This window comes from Lathamus discolor, chromosome 4 (genome assembly GCF_037157495.1).
Source record: "Lathamus discolor isolate bLatDis1 chromosome 4, bLatDis1.hap1, whole genome shotgun sequence".
NCBI classification, from domain to species: domain Eukaryota; kingdom Metazoa; phylum Chordata; class Aves; order Psittaciformes; family Psittacidae; genus Lathamus; species Lathamus discolor.
The window spans coordinates 7232184-7254734 of record NC_088887.1 but is presented as its reverse complement, the minus strand read 5'-3'; the positions used below and the strand labels follow the sequence as shown (position 1 = coordinate 7254734).

At 45.4% G+C, this 22551-nt stretch overlaps 3 protein-coding genes across 4 annotated transcripts in view; 2 read left to right on the top strand and 1 right to left on the bottom strand.

Moving 5' to 3' along the window:
• Positions 1–22551, top strand: part of NAA50 (N-alpha-acetyltransferase 50, NatE catalytic subunit) — a 209607-nt gene that overhangs the window by 151656 nt on the left and 35400 nt on the right. The window lies entirely within an intron of this gene.
• DUSP12 (dual specificity phosphatase 12) lies at positions 1235–5165 on the top strand. The gene is made up of 6 exons (XM_065676166.1): positions 1235–1580; positions 1666–1779; positions 1865–1983; positions 2913–3009; positions 3696–3882; positions 4466–5165. Exons 1-6 carry the CDS (start codon positions 1270–1272, stop codon positions 4625–4627), a joined length of 990 nt encoding a protein of 329 aa, XP_065532238.1. The 5' UTR covers positions 1235–1269; the 3' UTR covers positions 4628–5165.
• The window catches only part of ATP6V1A (ATPase H+ transporting V1 subunit A), a 30768-nt gene continuing 13373 nt past the window's right edge, over positions 5157–22551 (bottom strand). For both annotated transcript variants that reach the window (XM_065676160.1, XM_065676159.1), the window contains 13 exons: positions 21332–21460; positions 19648–19862; positions 18833–18970; positions 18160–18311; positions 17181–17343; positions 15925–16033; positions 15001–15123; positions 14798–14912; positions 13567–13630; positions 12636–12839; positions 10671–10765; positions 9345–9516; positions 5157–7417 (listed from right to left, as the gene is read on the bottom strand). In XM_065676160.1, coding sequence (XP_065532232.1) covers positions 7325–7417; positions 9345–9516; positions 10671–10765; positions 12636–12839; positions 13567–13630; positions 14798–14912; positions 15001–15123; positions 15925–16033; positions 17181–17343; positions 18160–18311; positions 18833–18970; positions 19648–19862; positions 21332–21460 — 1772 coding nt within the window. In that variant the 3' untranslated portion in view covers positions 5157–7324. The remainder of the gene's footprint in view (positions 7418–9344; positions 9517–10670; positions 10766–12635; positions 12840–13566; positions 13631–14797; positions 14913–15000; positions 15124–15924; positions 16034–17180; positions 17344–18159; positions 18312–18832; positions 18971–19647; positions 19863–21331; positions 21461–22551) is intronic.

Below are 22551 nucleotides of genomic sequence, written 5' to 3'. Positions count from 1 at the left end.
GTCTGACCTGAGCAGTGATCTGGGCCTTCTGGGTAACTGCCCCCAGTTTCTATACTGGGCATGAGGTGTTGTGCTATGGAATACCCCTTTGGCTAGTTTGGGTCAGGTGTCCTGTGTCTGCTTCCTCCCAGCTTCTTGTGCCACTCCTCACTGGCAGAGCATGAGAGACTGAAAAGTCCTTGAGCAGGGTAAGCAATACTGAGCAACAACTAAAACATGGGTGTGTTATCAGTGTTATTCCCAGAATAAAGCCAGAACACAGCACTGCACCAGCTACATGGAAGAGAATTAATTCTGTCCCAGCCAAAACCAGGACAGTATCCACCCCTTCGACGTCATGCCAGATCTCACACTTCCCACCATCACCTTACCTGCCTTTTGATATAGAATCATAGAATAGTTTGGATTGGAAAGGACCTCAAGGTCATCTAGTTACAACCTCCCTGCCATGGGCAGGGACACCTCACACTAAACCATCCCACCCAAGGCTTTATCCAACCTGACCTTGAACACTGCCAGGGATGGAGCACTCACAACCTCCCTGGGCAACCCATTCCAGTGTCTCACCACCCTAACAGGAAAGCATTTCCTCCTTAGATCCAATCTAAACTTCCCCTGTTTAAGTTTTAACCCGTTACCCCTTGTCCTGTCACTACAGTCCCTGATGAAGAGTCCCTCCCCAGCATCCCCATAGGCCCCCTTCAGATACTTGAAGGCTGCTATGAGGTCTCCACGCAGCCTTCTCTTCTCCAGGCTGAACAGCCCCAACTTTTTCAGCCTGTCTTCATACGGGAGGTGCTCCAGTCCCCTGATCATCCTCGTGGCCTCCTCTGGACTTGTTCCAGCAGTTCCATGTCCTTTTTATGTTGAGGACACCAGAACCGCACACAGTGCTGCAAGTGGGGTCTCGTTCTTTAATGGTATTTGTTTTGTGAGCATGTGTAAGGAGACATGACAGGGAGGTGGGAGCCCCTTTGGTTTTAAAAGGCATGAGGGGAAGCCACACGCCTATGGACACCGGGAGGAGAAAGCTGCCCCGGCACCCGCAGACGTGAGGAAACACCGCCGAGGGGTAACTAAAGCGGTGCCCTGACGGCTGCCGCCTGCCTCACACCTCCGCACGCACGGCTCCCACTGATGCTCCGGGGGCCCATCCCCGCCGCTGGCGGGGCGGCCCAGGGCTGACCCCCCCCCAACACCGGCACCGGCGGCTCCCGGCTGCCGCCTGCCGGCAACGCGGGCTCCGCCACGGGGCCCTCGGCAGCCGCCATGCGCGGGGCCTTGCCCCTTCGCAGCGAGCCGGCCGCCATGGCGTGCCCCGCCAGCGGGATGGTGCCGGTGTTGCCGGGGCTCTACGTGGGCGGCGCGGGGTCGTGCTCGTCCGCGGAGTCGCTGGCGGCGGCGGGGGTGGTGGCGGTGCTGACGGTGGACGCGGAGGAGCCGCCGGCCGTACCGGGGGTACGGGCCATGCACGTCCGGGCGCTGGACGAGCCCTCCGCCGACCTGCTGAGCCGCCTGGATGACTGCGCCGCCTTCATCGGCGCCGCAAGGGCGGGCGGCGGCGCTGCCCTCGTCCGCTGGTGAGCGCCGCGGCGGCGGGGGACCGGTGGCCTCCCGGCTCCCCGTGCGGCGCTCCTCACGGCCTCTCCGGTCCTGTCCTTGCAGCCGGGCCGGGGTGAGCCGCAGCGTGGCCGTGGTGACCGCCTACCTCATGAAGACGCAGGGGCTCGGCTGGGAAGAGGCCTACGCCGCCGTCAGGGCCGCCAAACCCGACGCCGAGTGGGTCCCTTGTCCGCGCTCCCCGGCCGCCCCCCGCCGCCCCCCGGCCGCCCCCTCAGCCCGCTCTCCTCTCGCCCCGCCGCAGGATGAACGCGGGTTTCCAGGCGCAGCTGAAGCTCTACGAGGCCATGGGCTGCGCCGTGGACAGCAGCAGCGGCCTCTACAAGCGGTACCGCCTGCAGGTGCTCACGGAGAGGTACCCCGGTGAGTGGCGGGGCCTCGGCGGGTGCGTGGGGAGAGGCTTCGGGCAGTGTGCCAAGGAGGGTGGCCTCTGCGGGACCAGGTCTGTCCTAAAGGGAACACAGAAGGCCGTGTTGGAGCATTGCGCTCAAAGCAATTGGGTTGGCTAGGCAAACCCTCACATTGTGCTGGCCCTGAAGAATTCCAGCTCATCCGCGGGGAGAAGTGTGTCTCTGAGAGATGCCTGAGAAAAGAGGTCTGTAAGGAGCTGCTCTCTTCAGCAAAATGCAGAAATGGTAAAGGCCAGTTTGGTTTGTTTCCTGGTTTTTGTGTTCTGTAAATGTTTCATGCTGAGCAAAGTGAACATCCTCTAAAAAGAAGTCAACAACAATAACAAAATTGGCAAGTGCGGAACTGAGGTAGAGCGCAAAAATCAAGATACGAAGTGAACTTTTATACTTTGATTTGCCAAGGCTGACTGCGGCAGAAATGTGTAATTTTATAATACAATCGTAATCCATACTTTTTTGCAGGATCCGAGTGTTTCGTATTCAGCATGACAGCGCTGCCGCCCCTTACGTGTCATTCTCCTTAGCAGGCCCTGTTCATAAGCTGACTTGTGCGCACTGAAAGATAGGCAGAACTGTTCTAACTCTTTCTCTGCCCTTACTTTCTGTTTAAGTAAGAGCATAGAGCAAAATGCAACTATTTATTTCACCCTTCTTAAGGCTGAAGTCTAGATCCTAGTTCCTTGGATTAAGTGAATCCCGGTCTTAGGTGTGGTGGGGTGAGGCTCTTTCATTTTTACCTTATCTAATGGAGTTGGTGTGTGGACAAATGGATGTGATGAAGGTGAGTTGTGCGTGCTGGGGCAGAGGTGCAGCGCTGTCCTGCCCCACATGCAGCATAGCTGCGTCTGTCTGATTCACAACTTGGTACTGACACCTCTGCAGAGCTTCAAGACTTGCCCCGAGAGGTCTTTGCTGTTGATCCAACCAGTGTATGTCAGACTCCAAACACAGAGGCTCTCTACAGGTGCAGGAAATGCAGGTACATGGCTTTCTCTATTTCTCCGTAAGATGTAATTTTGTAATGGACTCAAGAGAAAAATAGCCCTTGTAAATCATTGTCATTGACAGGACAGGGATGAGCTCTTGCCCAAGGTTCTGTGCCATGTGTGCCCCCAAAATCAGACAAATCTTATGGAACAGAATTTCTTGTTCCGTGGCACTTGTGTAGCCTGATCTGCTGCCTCCTATGGACCAGCATAATCCCATTTGGCTCTGAGCAGCTTGCTCTGAGACCATAACTTCTAGTTTGTTTTTGACAGTCAGTTTCTCCAGAAGATACTTCCGGTAAACGTGTAGGTTTACTGCATTTTAACTACTTTTTATGGCTTGCTTTAAGTGAAACTCAGTAATCCTGCTGTTTCCTAGGTGTAGGTTCCTTCAAATATATGAACATAAAGTTCTTGTAGGCAGGAATTGTTCAAAAACAGGTCTAGATAATACCATAGAACAAGCATGGCAGAGCCCAAAACTACACCAATCACTAGATGTGTCAAGAAAGAAATCAGTGCCTTCTAGACCAGATGAAAACAACCCCAAACCATAGGGTTTGCAATCCTGTTTATTTACTGTCCGGAGGTCCTCATCCCTAGTTCCTGTTGTCTGTAGTTTTCCCAGTAAAAACCCAATTACTTGACTTCTTTTTCCCCTCTCTGTTGTGGTGTGCAGGCGTGCTCTGTTCCGTAGTTCCAGCATCCTGTCCCACACGGAAGGAAGCGGCCCGACAGCCTTTGCCCACAAGAGGATAACGGATTCTGCTCCGCTTTGTGGTGACACCCGTGAGAAGTGTACCTCTTACTTCACCGAGCCTGTGCAGTGGATGGAGCCAGCGTTGCTCGGAGTAATGGAAGGACAGGTGATGGGCAGCATGTGCTTTAGTCTTGGATTTTGCCCTAAGAGGCAGAACAGACCGTTTCTGTTCCCTGATGTGGAAGCCCCCCCACCAGGACCTAGGTCTTCCAGCCTTTCTGGCATGAATTTTCCAGCTTGTGAATAGATTCTTACATATGCGTTTACAAGGAAAGTTGCTGCTGATCGTGTTGGGCTGAGACTACTACCCAGGGTGTTGGGCAGGGTTTATCTGCTGTTTGGTTTTAGTGTGAGAAGAGAGTTTGTGGTACTTACATCTGATGCGGTCTTAACGCTGACTTGAGGCTCTCTGGAGGCTGGCAGAACTGTCCTGGAACCACACCAGGTCCAAGTAGCTGCATTTCCACACCCTCCCTTCTGCCAGCACAGCTGCCTGCTATACCCTAGGGCTAAAGAGCCCTACCAGGTTTGCTTTTTTGTCAGTTTTTCAGCCCATTTACCTTTTCTGAAGTGTTAAAGGGAAGGACCTGGCTCTGCAGAGGTAGTCACAATGAATGTGCCATAGAAGTACACTGAAGCAGCTCTCCATCTGCACGTGCCTTAGACTGGGTCATGCTTTTTTCTTGCAGCTGCTGTGTCCCAAATGCACGTCGAAGCTGGGCTCCTTCAGCTGGCGGGGTGAGCAGTGTTCCTGCGGCCGCTGGGTGACACCTGCCTTCCAGATCCACAAAAGTCGCGTGGATGAAGTGAGGACGCTGCCGGTTGGCAACTTCCACACTGCCAAAACCTGAACTCCTCACTTCTCTCGATGGATTTCTTCCCGTCCACAGAGAACTGCCAGGCTGCAGCTGCCAGGGCTGAGCTTGTGACCTCCACCCCTTTGTGAGGCAGTGGGATTACTTGCGTATCTGCTCTGTTCAAGCTTGCTGTATCTCTAATATGTATATAAAAATAGCAAAACACACTGGTCAAATAGGTACAACAATGCCTCAATACGTTGTTTTGTGTGCTGCTATTTACAGGTGGGTTTCAGCACCTTATTGAAAAGGAATGCTAACTTCTGGGCTTTGACCAGCAATGCCACAGTGATCTTCCCATCCAGAGGTTCCAGTCACTTTGTCCAACATTCATATTTAGAGATTCCAGGAGGTATATTCCAGATTAGAGAAATACCTTAAGGCCCTGCCAGACTGGTTTAAAGAAATTGCTAAAATGAAGTAGTAAGGTTTTAAGCAAGCTGTGAGCTGTCCTGATAGTACACTGTGTACACCACAGGGGCACAGGGTTGGTTTGGTGTAATAAAAGAGGACAGATAAAACCTACTTTAAATCAATTTTATTTTCATTGACTTCAACGTATTTTTTTTTTTTTTACTTTTCTTTTTTACACAATTTCCTGCAACATACATTATGAAATATACAAGATAAAGTAGGTGGTGGGGTTCTGCCCGTCTTTTAGTTCCTCCCACAGCTGTGGAGGGAGGACCTGCAGGACACAGTGAACATCAGAATCTCAACACTGAAAACAGACACAAACCAAAAAAGACAAAAATATATATGGAACTGTTTGAACTGGTCACACTTCAGGGCCAGGTACAGCACAATAAATATTAGAACTGCATTATCATAGACATCTTCTGTAAAGTTTTTAACATCCTCTATTTAAAGAGATAAGAACATCTGGTTTCTAGCATGAAATGCTACATAGTACAGTGGTGAAGGGTACGACCGATGAGGAATCCAGCAAGGGCTTGGACAGTGACTAGTCATTCACACATACTCATTGGTAAAATAAGCAGCATACACCAGTTCAGTGAGCTGTAAACTTAACCATTCACTACCAGGATATCAGCTGGAGGAGTACTTGCTTTTGGGAGGACCAGAAGTAGTTAATCCCTTTAACTTTCAGCCTGGCTCTCCCCTAACAAACAGCAAGTTGATACTGTAATGGAAGTGGCAGCATTTGGTCCGTAGTGCAAGATCCCTTTGCATCACTACTGTTCAGAGCTGGCAGCAATAACTCAGCACAGAATTCATGCTTGCCCAGCCATGCCACCACCATGGTGTCACCGACCCCGGGTACTGTTTGATGACATAGCAAAGCAGTAAAAAAAATCAGCTGGAAGCAAGCTGGGTGCAGGCAAGCAGCACTGGATGCCACCGGACACAAGCGAGGCAGAGACTGGAGAGGATGCAGGCATTTCTGTCTCTCTCCACAGCAGTGGACTCCTGGAGTGTGACAGAAAGGCTGCCCTATGTTCATTCCCCACCTCTTACTAGTGTTGCCAGTCACCAAGCCCAAGAAGCAGCAGTTTCAGCTGCTTGACAAGAGTGCTTCCAGAGCACAAGGCCAGAGTCACTGGTTTCTCTTGCATTGCCATCAACACGGCAGGAGTAATTACATTTTGCACTTTCCAGCCTTCCCCCTGATCATCCCCTGCCCCCAGTTTAGCATCATACATTCCTCTTACATGAGAACCAGGGACCTTCTGTGCCACTGCCAAACCGGCCACATGAGCACAGGTGGAGGAGGAAGGCTGGGCACACGCCTTCCCTTCCTTATCACAACCTGGGCATTGCACTGGGAGGCAGAGCACCACCAAGGAAGGACTGCCTTCCTGGTCCACATGCATGGCATCTCCAAATTTACCATCTACATCCTGCAGCACATGGCGGCAGTCACAAGCTTCACTAACTAAAGCAGCTGAGTGTCATGAAATCTTACGGGGTGAGTGGGAGGCAAGAAGGTCAAATTACACTGGAAGCTGAGCACCTATGGCTTTGATTTTAGCTGATGCAGGGCCCAGCAGTCCTATCTGTAATAAGTAGGAAGATAAAACTCTACTTCTCCAGGGAACGGAAGTACACTGGTCACTTGTACATGCTCATCTTCTAGTCAGTCCCTTCTTAGAGAGATCTAGAACTACCATGTTTAAATACCAACCGAATCGGCTGAAGGCTGCAGAAGGGACGGAGTAGTTAAGAATTTCTGGTTGTATCAATGTATCAGCAGAACATGGTCAAAACCTCTTTGAGAACAGGGAGTTCTACGCCATGACAGTCACTTAGCAAAGCGCCAGATGTAAATGCCCTTGCCCCTGCCAGCTCAGAACGTACCGCGTGACTGCATTAAGATGTACACCTCCTCTGCCAGGACAGCTCAGCTGGATACATCCGAAGGTGAAAGACCAGTTACCAAGAGAGCTGGGAGAGGCAAAGTGAAATTCTTCCCACCCTAGAAGTGTACAACAGCATTTCTTCACTCAGCCAGGCCCATTCACACAACACTCACCATTTCAGACACACAAAGCAATGCCAAACACAGATTAGGAGGAATGTTTTGTAAGGACACTCTCTGAGTATGAACAGGGAAAACATAGGGCTATTTATCAGCTCAAGTACTGTTGCATCATTCTTGTAAGGTAGGGAAGCAGAGGAGCTGAGATGAGGAATTGAGAGGACAAACTGGAGTGGTCACAGAGGTCAAGTCTAGTCTTCCAGACTGCGAAACGCATTCTGCATATCCTCAAACAGCTGAGCATAGTCCGCCTTGATTTTTGTTTCACCATCTTTGACAGGGTCCTGAAAGATAACACAGCAAGTGAACAGCTCCATGAGGAAAAGCCTGGGGTACTTTAGACAACCCTGCTTTGCCAGTGCTGTCATTTCTTGCCTTTGGGATTAACCCTTGCCAACTGCAGAGCAAGCATTATAGCTCCCATCTGTCTCACTGACAGCCACGAGGTTTAAATCTCATCCTCTTGCTACATTCAGGGAGCAGGCAGGATGGATCCTGGATGGAGATTTTCTTTCATGAGCAGTGGTTACTTTATTGAAAAGCAATCGATTTGGAGAGGATTCAGTAATACAGAGGGTCTTAGTTAATGCTGGGTGATTCAAGAGCCGCAGTGGTTAGTACAAACTCCTATCCCCAAAGCAAGTGGAGCAAGGCTCACTGTGACTCAGAGATGCTCTGCTGTACTTTCTGGGGTGCATCCCCTAGTAAGTGCAGAAGCTACTTTGCCATGACTCAGAGGGCACTTGGTTCCAATTAAAACCTTATTGTGCAATCAGAAGCTCAAACCCCTCTTTGCACAGCTTCATTTTCTCAGAGTACTTTTCATGAAAGACAAATGGCACAATCAGCTTTGCTCTGAGGCTGCAAGGCCTTCCTGTGAGGAGCAGGAACTGCCAGGCTCCGAAACCTGCTCAGTATCTTCACCATTTCCCTCTCAGCACTACATTTCTCTGGGCCAGTGCAGCTCCTGGGAAACACAGAGGACTTACATGCGTGGATGCAATCCTCCTTCATTGTCTCTCCAAAGCACACAGACTGCAGGATGCAGGGCATTTAAATTCTCATGCCTTTTAGCCTGTTACCCAAAAATGTAACTTTCCTTTCATAACTACTCCTGTACTAGAGGGCCAGCTCCTCTTAACGTGCATTCTCCACCTGGCTTCCCTTTTTCAGTCCACTATTCTGCTGTATGCCAGATGTCTTCTGCTGGCCATGGTTTGTAAAAAGTGTGTTATTTCCCCTGTCTCTATACAACCAGCCCTCAAAGAACCTGTCCATGTCCATACGTGCATCTTGTTATGCTTTTGGTGCTTTGAGCATATATACCAGGGATCTGCTTACTGCAGAAACAAGCCAAAGAAATAAAAAACCTCCAGGAACAGAATCCATTGGCACACCAGAACACTTAAATTTAAACATGATTTTATCCTATGGTACTCGTTCTTGAGAGATTTGCAATGATGGCTTATAAGAGTTATAGCAGAGTAAGCATTATCCTTCACAGAGATTATTCCTTAGCTACTTTAACATCAGTTTCTTAGCATGTTTAGTCAGCATCACAGGTTACTGTCCTACCAGGAGCTGCTACACCAGCATGCTCTGGATGAGTTTTAGGAAAGCAGTACCCTAAGAAGATGACTTCTGAAGTTACCCAGAGCAGGTGCTCCAAGGCACTTGTGTTCCCTTCAGCTCACATTGAAGTTACTTCTCCCTTCCCCTCCCCTCCTAGTTACCCACCTTAAGTGCTGAAGCCAAACACAGCATACATCATGTATTACTGCAGGAGACTAGCATTTCTTTCCTTAACTTCCATTCAAGAGTATGCCATCAACATTCCCATCATTCACTTTTTAGCACATTCCTGGATTTAAACTCGGGGCTGCTTTTATCTGCTAATTATCCTTAGAACGTATTATGATTTTTACATAAAAGTTTATCACAGCACCCCCAAATAAACAGGAAAGGTGCTTGTACTACTACCATGATACGTGTAACATAGAAGAGACTCTCCAGGATGGGAGTGCCGAGGCTATGCAGCGTGCATCATCTGCCTGGTTTCTGTACTGACTGTTCCTGTGCTCACAAACTAAAACCAGTTCTTCAGTGCATTCACAGAAAGTCTCTGTTCATAGACCTTTATCTAAGGCAAGTGATGACCACCTTTGCCTTCCAGAGGCACCGGAAGCTCACAAAAAGCAGCACAAACCATACCTTGAACTTCATGGAGGTAAGTCTGTACAGGATCTCACTCATGTTCTCTCGGATGATGGACCACGTGATTTTATTGTCACTCTGGGCTGTGGTTTCTACAGCACGGCGTGCCATGTCATAGAATGCAATCATATTGGAAAGCATTCCCACTGTTTTGTAGAAAGGGCAGAACCTGAAGGGACGCAAAAGGATTGGTCAGGCATCTTGTCACAGTTAACAGGACTTTGCTCCAGCCTTCACAACTCTCAGTTCTCACCTGACAGAAGGGGCACTAGCTTGCTTTACTCCAGGCATTTTGAATACACACTGTCAAAAGACACATTTTTAAACAAGCAAATCATAGGCTAGGACAATCGTATTGGAGGGAGGTTTCTGAAGTAGCACCCAAACACTGGGCAAAACAGGAGAGAACAGGAACCATGGCTGTCCAAAGTCTCACTTTTCAATCTGTGCCAATGCTAACAAGAAAGGGAAAACACCAGAGCAGCCAACGGAATTCCTCCTTCCTGTTTTGTCCATCATGGGAGCAGACCTCCTCCAAGCAGCCTGGGATGACCTGACAGCTCTGCAAGTTTCTTTGCTCACAGGAAAATGTGTTTCTATGACAAGAGCACTCCACACAAAAACCCCTCAATTTTTAATGGGTGGATGACTGGCATGGAAGGTGCCTCATTATTATTTATACCCTGCATCATGCTACTTCCTGTGCTTCCCTATCACTTACAAGCATGCTTGCCCTCGTAACCTAATCAAAGGCATGCACTGCTACAGAACGATGGACATCTACATTTTTAGTGATGACGTACTTAGGACCTCCTGATCTACCTGAGCAGGGGAGCTAGATGAAGTACAAAAGGCCCCTTTGTCAGGCTCTTAAAAACACAAAAATAGCATAGAAAGCAGCAAAGCAGACAGGGATAAATATCACACTAGGGAAAAGATCGACTATTTTATTTCTATGGATCTAATTTACTCAGGAATCATGCAACAGTAACTGAAAGCAGATTCTTGCAATCCCCCATTTATGGCCAGAATAACCAAGAAGACTTTGGATGTTGTCTCTGAAAATAAAGTGCTCCTCTCCTCCCAAGGAGGACATGCTATTGGTTAACTGAACAACAGATGAGGGCCTGAGAAACTCAAAGGGTGTGACTGCATTCAGAAAAGGTCTGCATGCCTTGGGTAAGACAAAGTGAATACACTGTTCAGTGGCCTACCTAAGCACAGCTCTTCCATTTGCATGCTGAATGCAATTTCCAAGTACAATAGCTGTCTATAAGCAGACTACACGGGCCTAAGAGGGCAGAGCAGCCAGTCAGATCTCACCTGTCATAAGGCGTATAACCATTCTGTTGCAAGAAGTCATCTTTTATCAGCTTGGCAACCTCCAAGGTAATTTTATCTGTTTCTGCCAAGGAAGCCTAGAAAAATAAGGCACACTGTTAGTTTAGTACTCTATTCCATGAGGACATGGTATGCCCTGGCCAAGAACTGGTATCTTTCAATACCTGTTTTCTTCCCACCCTCTTAAGCTTTCAGCAGAATTCTATCTTTGGGGTATTTCTCACTCCCTGCTCTAGTCCAGCCAATTTCACTGATTGCCAAATTAAGATGGGCCAAACAGTCACAAAGTCTATCTGATGATAAACAATGGAAAGGAAGTTTCCTTTAATATAATGGGAAAGCCACCAGACAGAAAACACACATGACTTTGCTACAAGGTACGTTGAAACCTCACCTTCCTACATAAAGAAATCAATTCATTTTTACCTTCCTGAATCCTTATGCTTATGGAAGAAAAACTAGATCTCACTAAGTAATCTTAAGGATTTGATACTAGCCTCCACAGCCACCAATGGGCTTTCCCTGTCTGCCATTCAAGAAGAGCAAAAGAGTTGATGACAATGCCTCTCATACTCCATGGGACAGCCACAACCCTGGTGCACACTGCTGCTCTTGGCACCACAGGTCACTCCTCTACCTTCACTGTCCTTTTGCTAAAGGGGGCAACTTGAGTTTCAAGTACCCCAGGCTTGCTTTCTGCACAGGAAGTTTGGACCTTCTTTCACAAGAAGACTAACAGAAACCAGAGCTAATAAGAGAAAAAAGTATCCGATTGTTTCTCCACAATCTCCCCTTTCTAAAGGTTTATTGCACTTTTTAGCCAAGCCCAGGCTTCAACTGTGAAAGGTACCATCTTTGAGATCAAGATCACCAGTTCCAGTACTTCTATCATGGGAATAATGCCTTGTCACAAGCACTGGCTTATCAATATCCCCTCCCCACCAAGGAACTGATTCTACCCTGCTCTGTAAACCAGTCTTTTAGAACGTGATTTTGTAAATAGAAGAGTGCAGAAGACTCCAAGATCACATTTCCTTTTCTTCAAAGACACATCTAGAGAGCTCTGCTAGGCAAGAGGTAGTGAAGACCTCATCTTGGTTGGGCTGCATCATCAGTGAATAGAGAGAAAACTCCCTCCAAATAACAACAGTCAATACAAAATCCCACACAGCACTATGAGCCTGTAAATCAGCACAGTTCACCCAAACCTCATGGGATTAAGTTACTGTCAAGTATGTACTGGGCACCTGTCTGTGTTTATAATGCTAAGCTGAAACACAATAGTTTCCACTAGGTCCCTTTTTTGAGGGTTCTCAAGGGAAATATTCCTGTCCAAGTTCAGCTTTCTCTCCAAAACACTGAAGCAAAAGAAGGAAATTAAAGAATGTCAGTAAAGCGGAGCCATATGTCCTGTCACAGCTTTCCAGAGAGACTAGGGTCTCGGAAAAAGCAGGCATTGCGCCTGTTTCTTACAGGCCAGCTTGTAAATGCCAACACCTCTGTTCTGCAGCTGGCAACATGACTTCTAATAAACTGTAACCCTTCAGATGACTTCAACAGTCAAGATCAGTTTGTGTCATTTCTCTTGCAAAAATTACTTACTACTGTAAGTTACAGCAAAGGCTGTTTCATCAGAACAAGAACACTGAAGCAAGAAGCTTCTTAACTCCAGCATTAGATGCTCTGCAAACTAATTTACATGAGAAAAGTAGCATCAAGCCAAGGTTCATCCAAAAAACTCTTTTGTCATTAGAAGTCATAAAAGAAGAAAGTTGGAATAAAGCACAGTTAGAGGCAGGAGAGTCTGACATCTCCCAGTGGCCATTTGCCTTTTTGCACAACGCAGTAACCACCAAGTCTGGTCTAAGACACCATCCAAAGCCTGCGCTAGTGGTAAGGAAATGGAGGATGGCTCATTGACACATTTCCTCAGAGCTGGTTACTCACCTTCCCCACAAGCTGCACAATCTCTGCAAGATCCTCTTCCTCCTGTAGGATCTCTTTGGCTTTTGTCCTGAGTGGGACAAACTCTGTAAAATGCTTGTCGTAGTACTCATCCAGGGCACGCGTGTATTTGCTGTAACTGATCAGCCAGTTGACGGAGGGGAAGTGCTTGCGTTGTGCCAGCTTCTTATCCAGGCCCCAGAAAACCTGGCAGAAGCCAGAAAGACCAACCAGTGTTCCAAATAAAATAGGAACCAAACATAATTGAAGGCAATAAGTACAGAAAGCAAGTCTGCACAAAAGCAATATGGCAAAGGCTATCACAAATGAGAGCTTCAGAGAGAAAAAGAAAGCCTTCCTTATATTACTATAGCAGTGATTTTCAAACACACTTCTCAAGAAAGGATGTACCTTCTAAACTGAGTTCAGACTTACTAAGCTTAAGACTCCTCTTAAGGAGGAAGAAGTCAGCCGTTACAATGTCAATACTGGAGTCTAATTAAGTGGGGACCTATAAGATGTAACTCCTTTTCCTTAAGCAGGGCTGCAATCAGTTGCAAGACATGAATCTCCCAGTCATCTGCTCTGAGGACTTTTCTGTGGTTTCAATGCACCTATTAAGAGTTCCATGTCAGCCAACAGCAGCCACATTTGAAGTGCAGCTCAGTGGGCAGCAATCAGGAAGCACAGATGTTCCTGAGCAGTTGGCATTGGAAGGAATTGCTACCTTCACTTCCTCTTCCAAAGGGATCTCAAACACATCAGATACCATCTCATAAGGTCACCTTTTACACTGTTAGAACATTTTGCAAAGCACCCTAACAAAGCTGCCTGTGTCAAATCAAACCTTTCACACCCCTGCCACTGGCACAAACGCATGATCATTTTGGGATCAACGAAGTGGATGGAAGAGCTGAAACATTGCGGGACATACCTGGACAATGCCCAGTGTAGCAGATGTGACAGGATCAGAGAAGTCACCACCTGGGGGAGACACACTGAGCAGGAAGAGATAAGGAAGAATCGTCAGAGTTGCTTACCCAGTTTAAACTGAAGTACTGAACATGAGGCTGCGCAGCTCAGTCATCACAGAAAACACAAAAGTCAATGTGATTTCAAGTAACAGATCACAAGCTTCCACTGCAGGAAGTGTTTGATGCATACTCACACAGGTGGTGTATCAAATACACCAGGAAATACAGTTGTATCAATGACTGATTGACAGTATCAAGGTATGATTTCAGTTGCTTTAGCTCCAGGAAGTAACTACAGCTTGGATTATCAAACCTAACTCCATCAGAACAGATTCAGGAAGTGAGCTGATAGAACACTGTGAAACACAGTGCAGTGATTATTCTACAGAAAACTATATCCCAGTTTGAAATTATTTGAGATATTCACCTATGCAATAACAACTGAAATTTCATTCGGGCTTGACACCTTAATATATGCCTCACCAGAGAGAAAATATTTAACATCTGACTCAAAAGCACAATTCATTTGTGTATGGATGTTGTAGGCAGCAGAACTAAGCAGAGCAAAAAATGGACTCCAGGTGTTCTTACAGATGCTGAAGCATCTCCTCAAAACATGTGGTGGGAAGTTCACTTGCCCACAGTATGATATACAAATCAATGTCACCTATAACAATGTCTGGGGACCACATGCCCATGGCAGCTTAAGATGTACTGCTCCATGTAATTCTATTCTATTTAAGCAAGAGAATCACGACTCACCATGCCCCCAAATGCACACACTGCTACTCTAATTGCCCCTTCTTTCCTGCTCTGAGCATGCCCCCAAATGCACACACTGCTACTCTAATTGCCCCTTCTTTCCTGCTCTGAGCATGGTTTGACATACTTTTCAGTGACAGCTCTAATGACATTCTTCCCTGAGCCATTTGCTCCAACTGCTGCAAGAGACTGCAAGTCTCCATCTCACAGAACTACCTGTCCACATTCATTCCTTCTGCCCCCACACATCATTTAGCAGCAGCTCTGGGTGAACAGAGACTAAATATCTACCTACTCAAACACGTATTTTTAGTTCTGCAGCTGCACAGAGCAATAAGACCTTTTTCGTCTGAAAAATAGGTACTTTGAGACACAAAAACACAGAGGAAGAGCTGCACCCAACGCAAAGCAAAGTGATGCAACACTCACGCTCCAACAATGCTGACGCTGCCTTCCCTTTCAGGATTCCCCAGACACTTCACTCTGCCAGCTCGCTCATAGAAAGAGGCTAGACGGGCACCAAGGTAGGCTGGATAACCACTGTCTGCGAATACCAACACACAGAAACAGAGTCAAAGGCTCAGAGTTTAAAGGATGCTTTTACAAGGCTAGACTGAGAAAAGACTGCTCACCAGCTGGCATTTCAGCCAGTCGCCCGGAGATCTCTCGGAGGGCCTCAGCCCATCGGGAAGTGGAATCTGCCATCATACTGACATGGTAGCCCATGTCCCGGAAATACTCAGACAGGGTGATTCCTAGAACAAAGACAACAGCGTGCTCAGCATAAGGTTCCGGAAGGAATTTTACGATTTCATGTTGTCACCAAGACGTAAATAAGCCAAATTACATGCAAGTTCACATCTGGATGGAAACAGACACTGGAAATTAATTCTTTTTTCCCCACTAGATCATGTCCTTGCTGTTCTTTATTATTTCTTCTCACTCTTCCCATTTTCCCTTATGAACCACTCTGGCTCATCTTACATTCCCATGTATCTCTTTGAAGCAACATGGCAATGTCACTGATGTTACTCCTTGCCTCACTGAAACCATGAACAAAGCCTCTTCTTATTGTAAAATGTCTTCTTCCCTTTCAAACTGCCAGAATACAACAGTGAGAAAAGGTCACATTTTATCTTCATGATCTGACAAGTTTTCCTAACAAAGAACTTAAAAGAGCACTATGAGAGGCTGCAAAGGAAAGCAGACTAACCTGCCAACTTAGAGACTCCTAATCCTCCCCAGTAAGTGGCTGTACTTGTCAGCAAAACACCAGTCATAAACAAAAGCTTACATAACTAAAACACGGAGACAAACCTACATGAGAGCTTGTGCAGTACATTCACCTTATAAGCAAAATCTACTCAATATTCAGAAATCTTAAGTATATACCAAATCCAATTAAGATACTAGGACTTCATGCACACAAGTTCCAAAAGGGTTGACTTCTGAAACTAAGCAAGTTTCTTGGTGATGACCATCTCAGGAACTGGAAATGCTCCAGCATTATGGCTTGCTCTATACACACAGCTTTTTCAGCCTCCTGTAAACCTTACCAGTATAGATAGAGGCTTCTCTGGCAGCCACAGGCATGTTGGAGGTATTTGCTACCAGAGCTGTTCTCTTCATGATGCTTTCTACTTTGCCATCAACTTCCATTGTTAGCTAAAATGCAAGAAAAGAAAAAAAAGGGAACAGTAGCAAAGTGTTCGTTGTTGTTTTGTGGGGTGCCTGGTTTTTACAGTATTATTCCCTTTAGATCAGGATCCTCTCCTCACAGCTACTCTACCAAGAGCAGAGACAAGAGAATACTATGCTGATTTGCCTCCCAGATTGCACACAGCTTAACTCTTTAATGCACTGCCTCATCTCATCTTCTGCAACTGGCAAATCTCTATTGATCCCATTCAAACGAGTAATGACAAATCCACTGCATCGGGAAGTACATTATCCTCTCTCAGCTTACTAGGCTGGACGAGCCAAAAGTTGTATCCTACACCTGTATCCTACGACTGTCAGGAATGAGAGAGCTTTTTTTCCCCATCTAAAATGATCCAAGTTTGTCTTTGACAACTGGACATTAAACCACATATATAAGCCCAGTGAAACCTTATAAACACCTGAACAGAATGCATATCCTGACATTTGTATAGAATTCCATTTATGAATACACTGGCATTCACCTTTTTTCATGGCCACTTCATCTTGACTTTCCCATCTTGTAACTAACCAACACATCCAAGCCCTTTACCCCTTATTTCTGACAATGGAGTTTCCCTAACAGTTCAGACTATCTGACTTCTTTCCCATATTTTACAGAAGAACATGCCACAACTAATTCATTAACATACAACAACAGGTAGAAGGATTAATAAATCCACTGCTTTTTGTTTGTTTGTTTTAACCAGGCATTTTCTATTTCCTTCAGAAGGCATTCCAAAGCCTCACATGTCACACTATTATCTGGTAACTGTATCACCACCCTGCACCCTGTAAATACAGATGCTGTATTTGCTATGCATGGTTAAGTTAGAGATGTTACCAGCGAAAGATAAGGTGCTTGTAACTGTGTTTGTCTTGGCTTTATTTTAAAACAAGTTAGAAGGTACACCCAAAAACCAGTCCAGGTTTGTACTGAGGGGCCACTGAAATAATTCCTGAATGAGGCAAAAGGGATTTCTGCTACTACAGCCAGAACGCACAGCAGGGAGGCAAGAAGGTGGGTTTGAGTCACTCTGCCGATATAGTATGTTATTCACTTACAATGCCGGTACAATAGCAAGTTCAGTCTCCATGAATTCTCCATACTAACCTCAGGGAAATCTCTCAGTACTTCAGACATTTCATTTCCTCGTTCTCCACAGCCTACATAAATGATGACATCACTGTTGGAGTATTTTGAGAGAGATTGAGAGATCACAGTCTTCCCACAACCAAATGCTCCTGGAATCGCCGTTGTGCCACCTTGTACACACCTGAGTAAAGAGAAAGGAGTCTGAATTGCAAGAAACAAAACCTCGGCTCTCTCCCATCTTAAAATACATTTTCCAATAAACTCATAACTGAAAGCGGAAAGACAGGAGCCACATTCAGTGTGCTGGGTTAGAAACACACAGGTATTTCACTAAACCAAAAGACTGAGGTTATAAACTATCCTTTTCTTCTACTGCCCTTGAAGTACACGAGTTATGCTGGTAAAACAGCTAGACCTTCAGGCTTGAAACACAGCAGTTTTTCACAGCTGGAAGCACCAACAGAATGCAAATGCTAAGAAAAGAACAACTGCACTTAGCTGTAAGAATAAGCAGCACAATATTTTAGGACCAAAATTACTGAATTCAGTGTCTTGGAAGGTAGCTGCTTAAATAAGCATTTTGTGCTACAGCTACATGCAACAGTTTCTGTAAGCAGTGACCCCATAACCATTGGGAACTGCGCATCCTCAAGACCATGGAAAGCAAACCTACTGATGTGTTCAAACGGAGGTATCAAGCTTGAAAGTTCTAGCCTTTCTGTAGGCTTGGCATGATTATGTTAAGTTTATGCTTGTCCATTCTTTTCTAGATTAATGCACTAGAACTATCTTGTTAAACTTATCCCTTTTCCACTAGTAGGATCTCTTGCCAAATACAGAAGTATGATGAATTCAGCTAAATATTTTTTTAAGATCATGCTGTGAACACACAGTGAAAGCTTGAGGTCTGTTTGCCCATAAAAAATTTTAGGCCTCTTTCCTCTGATTCCCTCCAAAAAAGAGATTTCCTACGTGCTAGAAAAGAAGTAGTACTTACGGGAAGAGGGCATCCAGGACCCGCTGGCCAGTTAATAAAGGATGATTGGCTGGTAACTTCTCAGTAACAGGACGGACTTGACGTACAGGCCAGACCTGGACCATAGTGAACTTCTCCTTCACGCCTTCAAACTCCAGCTCTAAGACAACATCCTAACAGACAGCACCAGACATCTGAAGTAAACAAACGGCTGCACTGGACCAGCATACAAATTCTTGTCTCAACTACTCTGCACAGCTAGGTGTTTGACACCACCACCAACTTCTCCAAACTTTAACATGCTATCATCCCTTCTCAAGGTGAAAAGAGGATGACAGCTCTTTCCCGTATTGTATCTACAATGCCATTGAGGGAAAAAGATGTGCAAGGTGAAGCATCACCTAAAAACACGCTTCTGAAGAGCAACTGAATTTCACATATTCATGAGATAGTGCAGATCCCCAGAGGTCAGCAAATGCGGCACACTCAAGTGCCATTGGGAAGCCATACACAGAATATAATTGCACAAGATATTCATGTAATCCCTGCAGGCAGGTCAGCAGAGGTGAGCATTAACTCAGACACTTTGTTCCGTGAAACACTTTTTAGTTGTCATCATGCAGAACAGAAAGAATACATCAACCCTATGAGAGAGACATGGAATATATCAGCAACTGCTGCCTGGGAGACTTACTGAAGTGTCATAGTTTCCTGGCGGAGCAATGTATGTAACTGTACCCCTGTTCCGTGGGGGCAGCATGATTTTGTGCTTGATAAGGGAGTTTTCATTCACAATACCATAAATATCTCCACCAGTGATGTGGCTGCCCACCTGGAATCAGAACAGGTGTATTAATCATAAGCAAGAACTCTAGCTTTAAAAAAGAACATTAACCTTAATAAAGTAACTATAGCTATTAAGTCTAGCACTGTGATTACTCCCTTTGTAATATGCATTGTTAGAGCACAGTAGCCCATTTGCATACATCATGACACTAACAGCACATTGCTAGCAACACTATCTGGGTTGAGGTGCCTTTTAAGGCTCAGACAGTAGCAATTACTGACTGATGCAAGGAATCTTCCTTGTTTCTTATACACCTCTCAGCCTAATGTGTTAAGTAGAGAAAGAACAGCATATTCTAACCTGCAGGCTTGGAAAAAAAGACACCACCAAGGGCTAAAACCATGATACTTTCCAGCTCTAAGGCTACCTTCATTTGCAAAATGTGTTCCACAGTCATTCTTTTTGCTTAGTGCAATTCCATGAGCTTCTTTACAGTTTTGCAAATACATTAAAGCTTTACAAGTTTCTCAGATACAGCAGCAACACACTCTAAGTCACACAGAGTAAGTTTTGGTGGTCCCCATCCAGGTTCATACCGCACTACCACCTCCCAACACAAACTGCATAAACCATAGCTCCCAGCAGTCCCAGCCCCGGCACTCTGCTCCAGCCTTAACCTCTGGGGATAGAGGAGCAAAGGGGGAAGGCTTGCGAGAACCTACCCGCAGATTCTTTGAAGGTGTGAATTCCCATTTGATATCTCGGCTCAAAGCTGACACGTTGACTCCTCTAGGGATATAGATACTTTTGGTCAGAGTGCTGATGTCCGAGAGAGGCCTCTGGATACCATCAAAAATAGCTCCCATGATGCCAGGCCCTAGTTCCACTGACAGGGGTTTGCCAGTACGGAGTACAGGATCTCCTACAGAGACACCAGCTAAAGATTTGCTGAGGAAAAGTTCATCCAGAGCAAGGAGAAGAAAGTACCACATTCACAACTTCATCACCTAGAACCTCCTTTCTGACTTTAAGGTAATATTTTTATTACTATATTAACCATCATCATTTGAGAAGCATGTATGCTTTATACTCAAGCTGAAACTGCTAAGGCAACAAAGCTGCTCATTCTAGTGGTAAATACTCTGCTTCATGATCAGTAGTTCAAGTCAACTGTTTGGATGAGTTTGTTGGAGTGCCAGGCATCAGGATGACAAAACATCTAGCATTTCTTACATCTTCAAACCTAGAAAACAGGTCTGATTGTTAGGCAGACAATGTTAGGAAATATACAGATTTTTGTTTGTTAGAGAGCACAAATGTTTTGACCTTGAGCCTTCCACAGCCTTTTTGACAGTAGTCTAATCTTAAAGGGAGTTTGTCCAAGACTAGCATTATTTCCTTCCTTTCCATTATTAAGTTGTCCAGTCTATGCACTATCTAACTCCAAAGGCGCACAGTGGACTCCTGTGCAAAGGGCCAGAAGCCTGATAAAGGCCCTGCTAAAATACAAAAGAAACCCCCAAAACCCTGCGCAAGACTGAAGAGATTAAACGCAAGCTGACTTCAGAGAGCCCTATGGCAGCCTCCTCTCATGAGGAACTTAAGAGTAAACTATATTTAAACTTGCTCCATGTACTATTGGAAGCTTACTAGGTATTACAATGGTAATGCCATCTAAAAGGGTAAATCATTAGGTACAGAGAAGAGATAGTCACCAGTTTACCATCCGGCTCCTCAGAATGAACTTTGGGAGCCAACACAGGGTTCTTCCCCAGCCTCTACAAGACAGAGAGAGCCAACTCTTAAGTTTAAAAGAATACAAGGAATAAAAAGGTCTGGCTTCAAGTTTTATGACTTCTTTTCTGACATTCTCTCATATATGTGTAATATATTTTATGTCAACTAGATTTTAGGATACATGCCGTGTTCTAAGCTGAACCAAGATTCTGTAAGCACGCTGTAAGCACACAAAAATATAACCTATTATGTCTGGCAAAGCACTCTGCCCAGAAGGCAGCAACCTGCCCTCTTAAACAATCATAGGTTTCAAAAGCAAAGAAAATAAATGCAACAAATACTACTCGAGAGTTTTGCCATTTACAGTTAACATTTGTCAGACAACTTCCTTAAGAATGAGCTCTACTATTTAAACTGAAATTAACTTCAATTCTAAGGCACACATTATTTGATGTCCACTTGAAATCTCCTCAGCGCACAGCCACGCAAGACAAGATTTACCTCATAGCCATCAGCATTTACCAAAAATGTGCAGAACAGATGTCCTGCTGGCACTGGAAGTACCCACTGCTGGTCTCACTCAGTTTTGGTCATCGTCTTCACCCTCATCACTCCAGTGCCCTGGACTGAGCAGTCTGCCAGGCCCAGAGGGATTAGTGGAAAGGATACATGTTTCTTCATACACCTGAACAGTTGCCAAATCACCTTCCAGTCGGATGATCTCTCCCACCAGTTCACTGTGGCCTACCCGTACCAGTTCGTACATAGCAGCGCCTGCCATGTTGCACGCCGTGACCACTGGAAGAGACAGGCATGTCGGTGAGACTTTTTCCTATAGCTCCGGAAATTTACCCATCAAAAGTCAGTAAGAACTGCACAGCATAATTCTGGGATTCAACCAAATCACAAGTGCATTCTTGATTTCACAAAAGGGGTAAGTAGGCTGCCACAAATCCTGACATTTCTAGTTTAAAAGACAAAAGTTTCCTCGTACTTTTCACACTGTTCCTTTATGCTCAGTAAGAGGACACTATCAGAATGTAGTAGGTCACAATTAATGCCATCATCTCTTATCTGTCTTGACAGACAGTGAATGTTTAGAGTTTTAGAGATGCAGTGACCTTTGGCAGACAAGTTACACAGACGCTTCTCCCTTTCAGTGAGCTAGGCCACATTCCCATCTGACCAAATTAAAACATACAGGAAAATGGAAAAAGGCCACCTGATACCTGATAGCTTCATAAACCTGTGGTTGGGGACCATAATTTTCAAGTCACTCAAACTTCTGTTTACCTTGGTAGCATTTGGATGCTCACATAATCTATTTCCATGTGTAGATCAAGCCAAGGTGCCTGCTAAGGGCAATACATACCCTTGTATCTAGAGTGGCAGATGCCTACAAAGCTTTAAAGGAAACGCTATTTTGCTATTTTGTAGAAAAGTCGCATGAAGGCACTTAACTTTCAACGAATGAAGACTGTTTTACAGCATGTTTTGGGCCTTAAAACTGTTTTGGGTTAGGTTTCAGCAAGTCATACAGGAGGCCTAGCTGCTTTAAGACAAAATTTATTATGTCTTTTATATTGTGATCTCAATCTTCCACACAGGGTTCACCTATTTACATAAAAATATATTTCCACTTTTTAGGAAATAAAGCTGTTGGTTTTAAGTAGCACTTCTGCAGTTAAGGAATTGGCAGTTAAAGAACAGGTACTTATTTAGGTAGACATGAGCTAATGATTATTACTCATCAAATAAGCTGCATTAACAAAAATACATGCTATTCTTCTGTTCTCACTTTCCCATCCCTTTCTTTACTCTTGAAGAGAATGTAGAAGGGAGCAGAAAAGCTGGTAGAGTCTGCAGATATTCAAAACCTGTTACCATCA

Bases quoted from the DNA above. Each gene is read 5' to 3' on its own strand.
- DUSP12 (XM_065676166.1), top strand. From the start codon at position 1,270: ATGCGCGGGGCCTTGCCCCTTCGCAGCGAGCCGGCCGCCATGGCGTGC. The intron at 1,780-1,864 runs GTGGGTCCCTTG...GCCCCGCCGCAG, and splicing joins GCCGCCAAACCCGACGCCGA to GATGAACGCGGGTTTCCAGG. The intron at 1,984-2,912 runs GTGAGTGGCGGG...ACACCTCTGCAG, and splicing joins GCTCACGGAGAGGTACCCCG to AGCTTCAAGACTTGCCCCGA.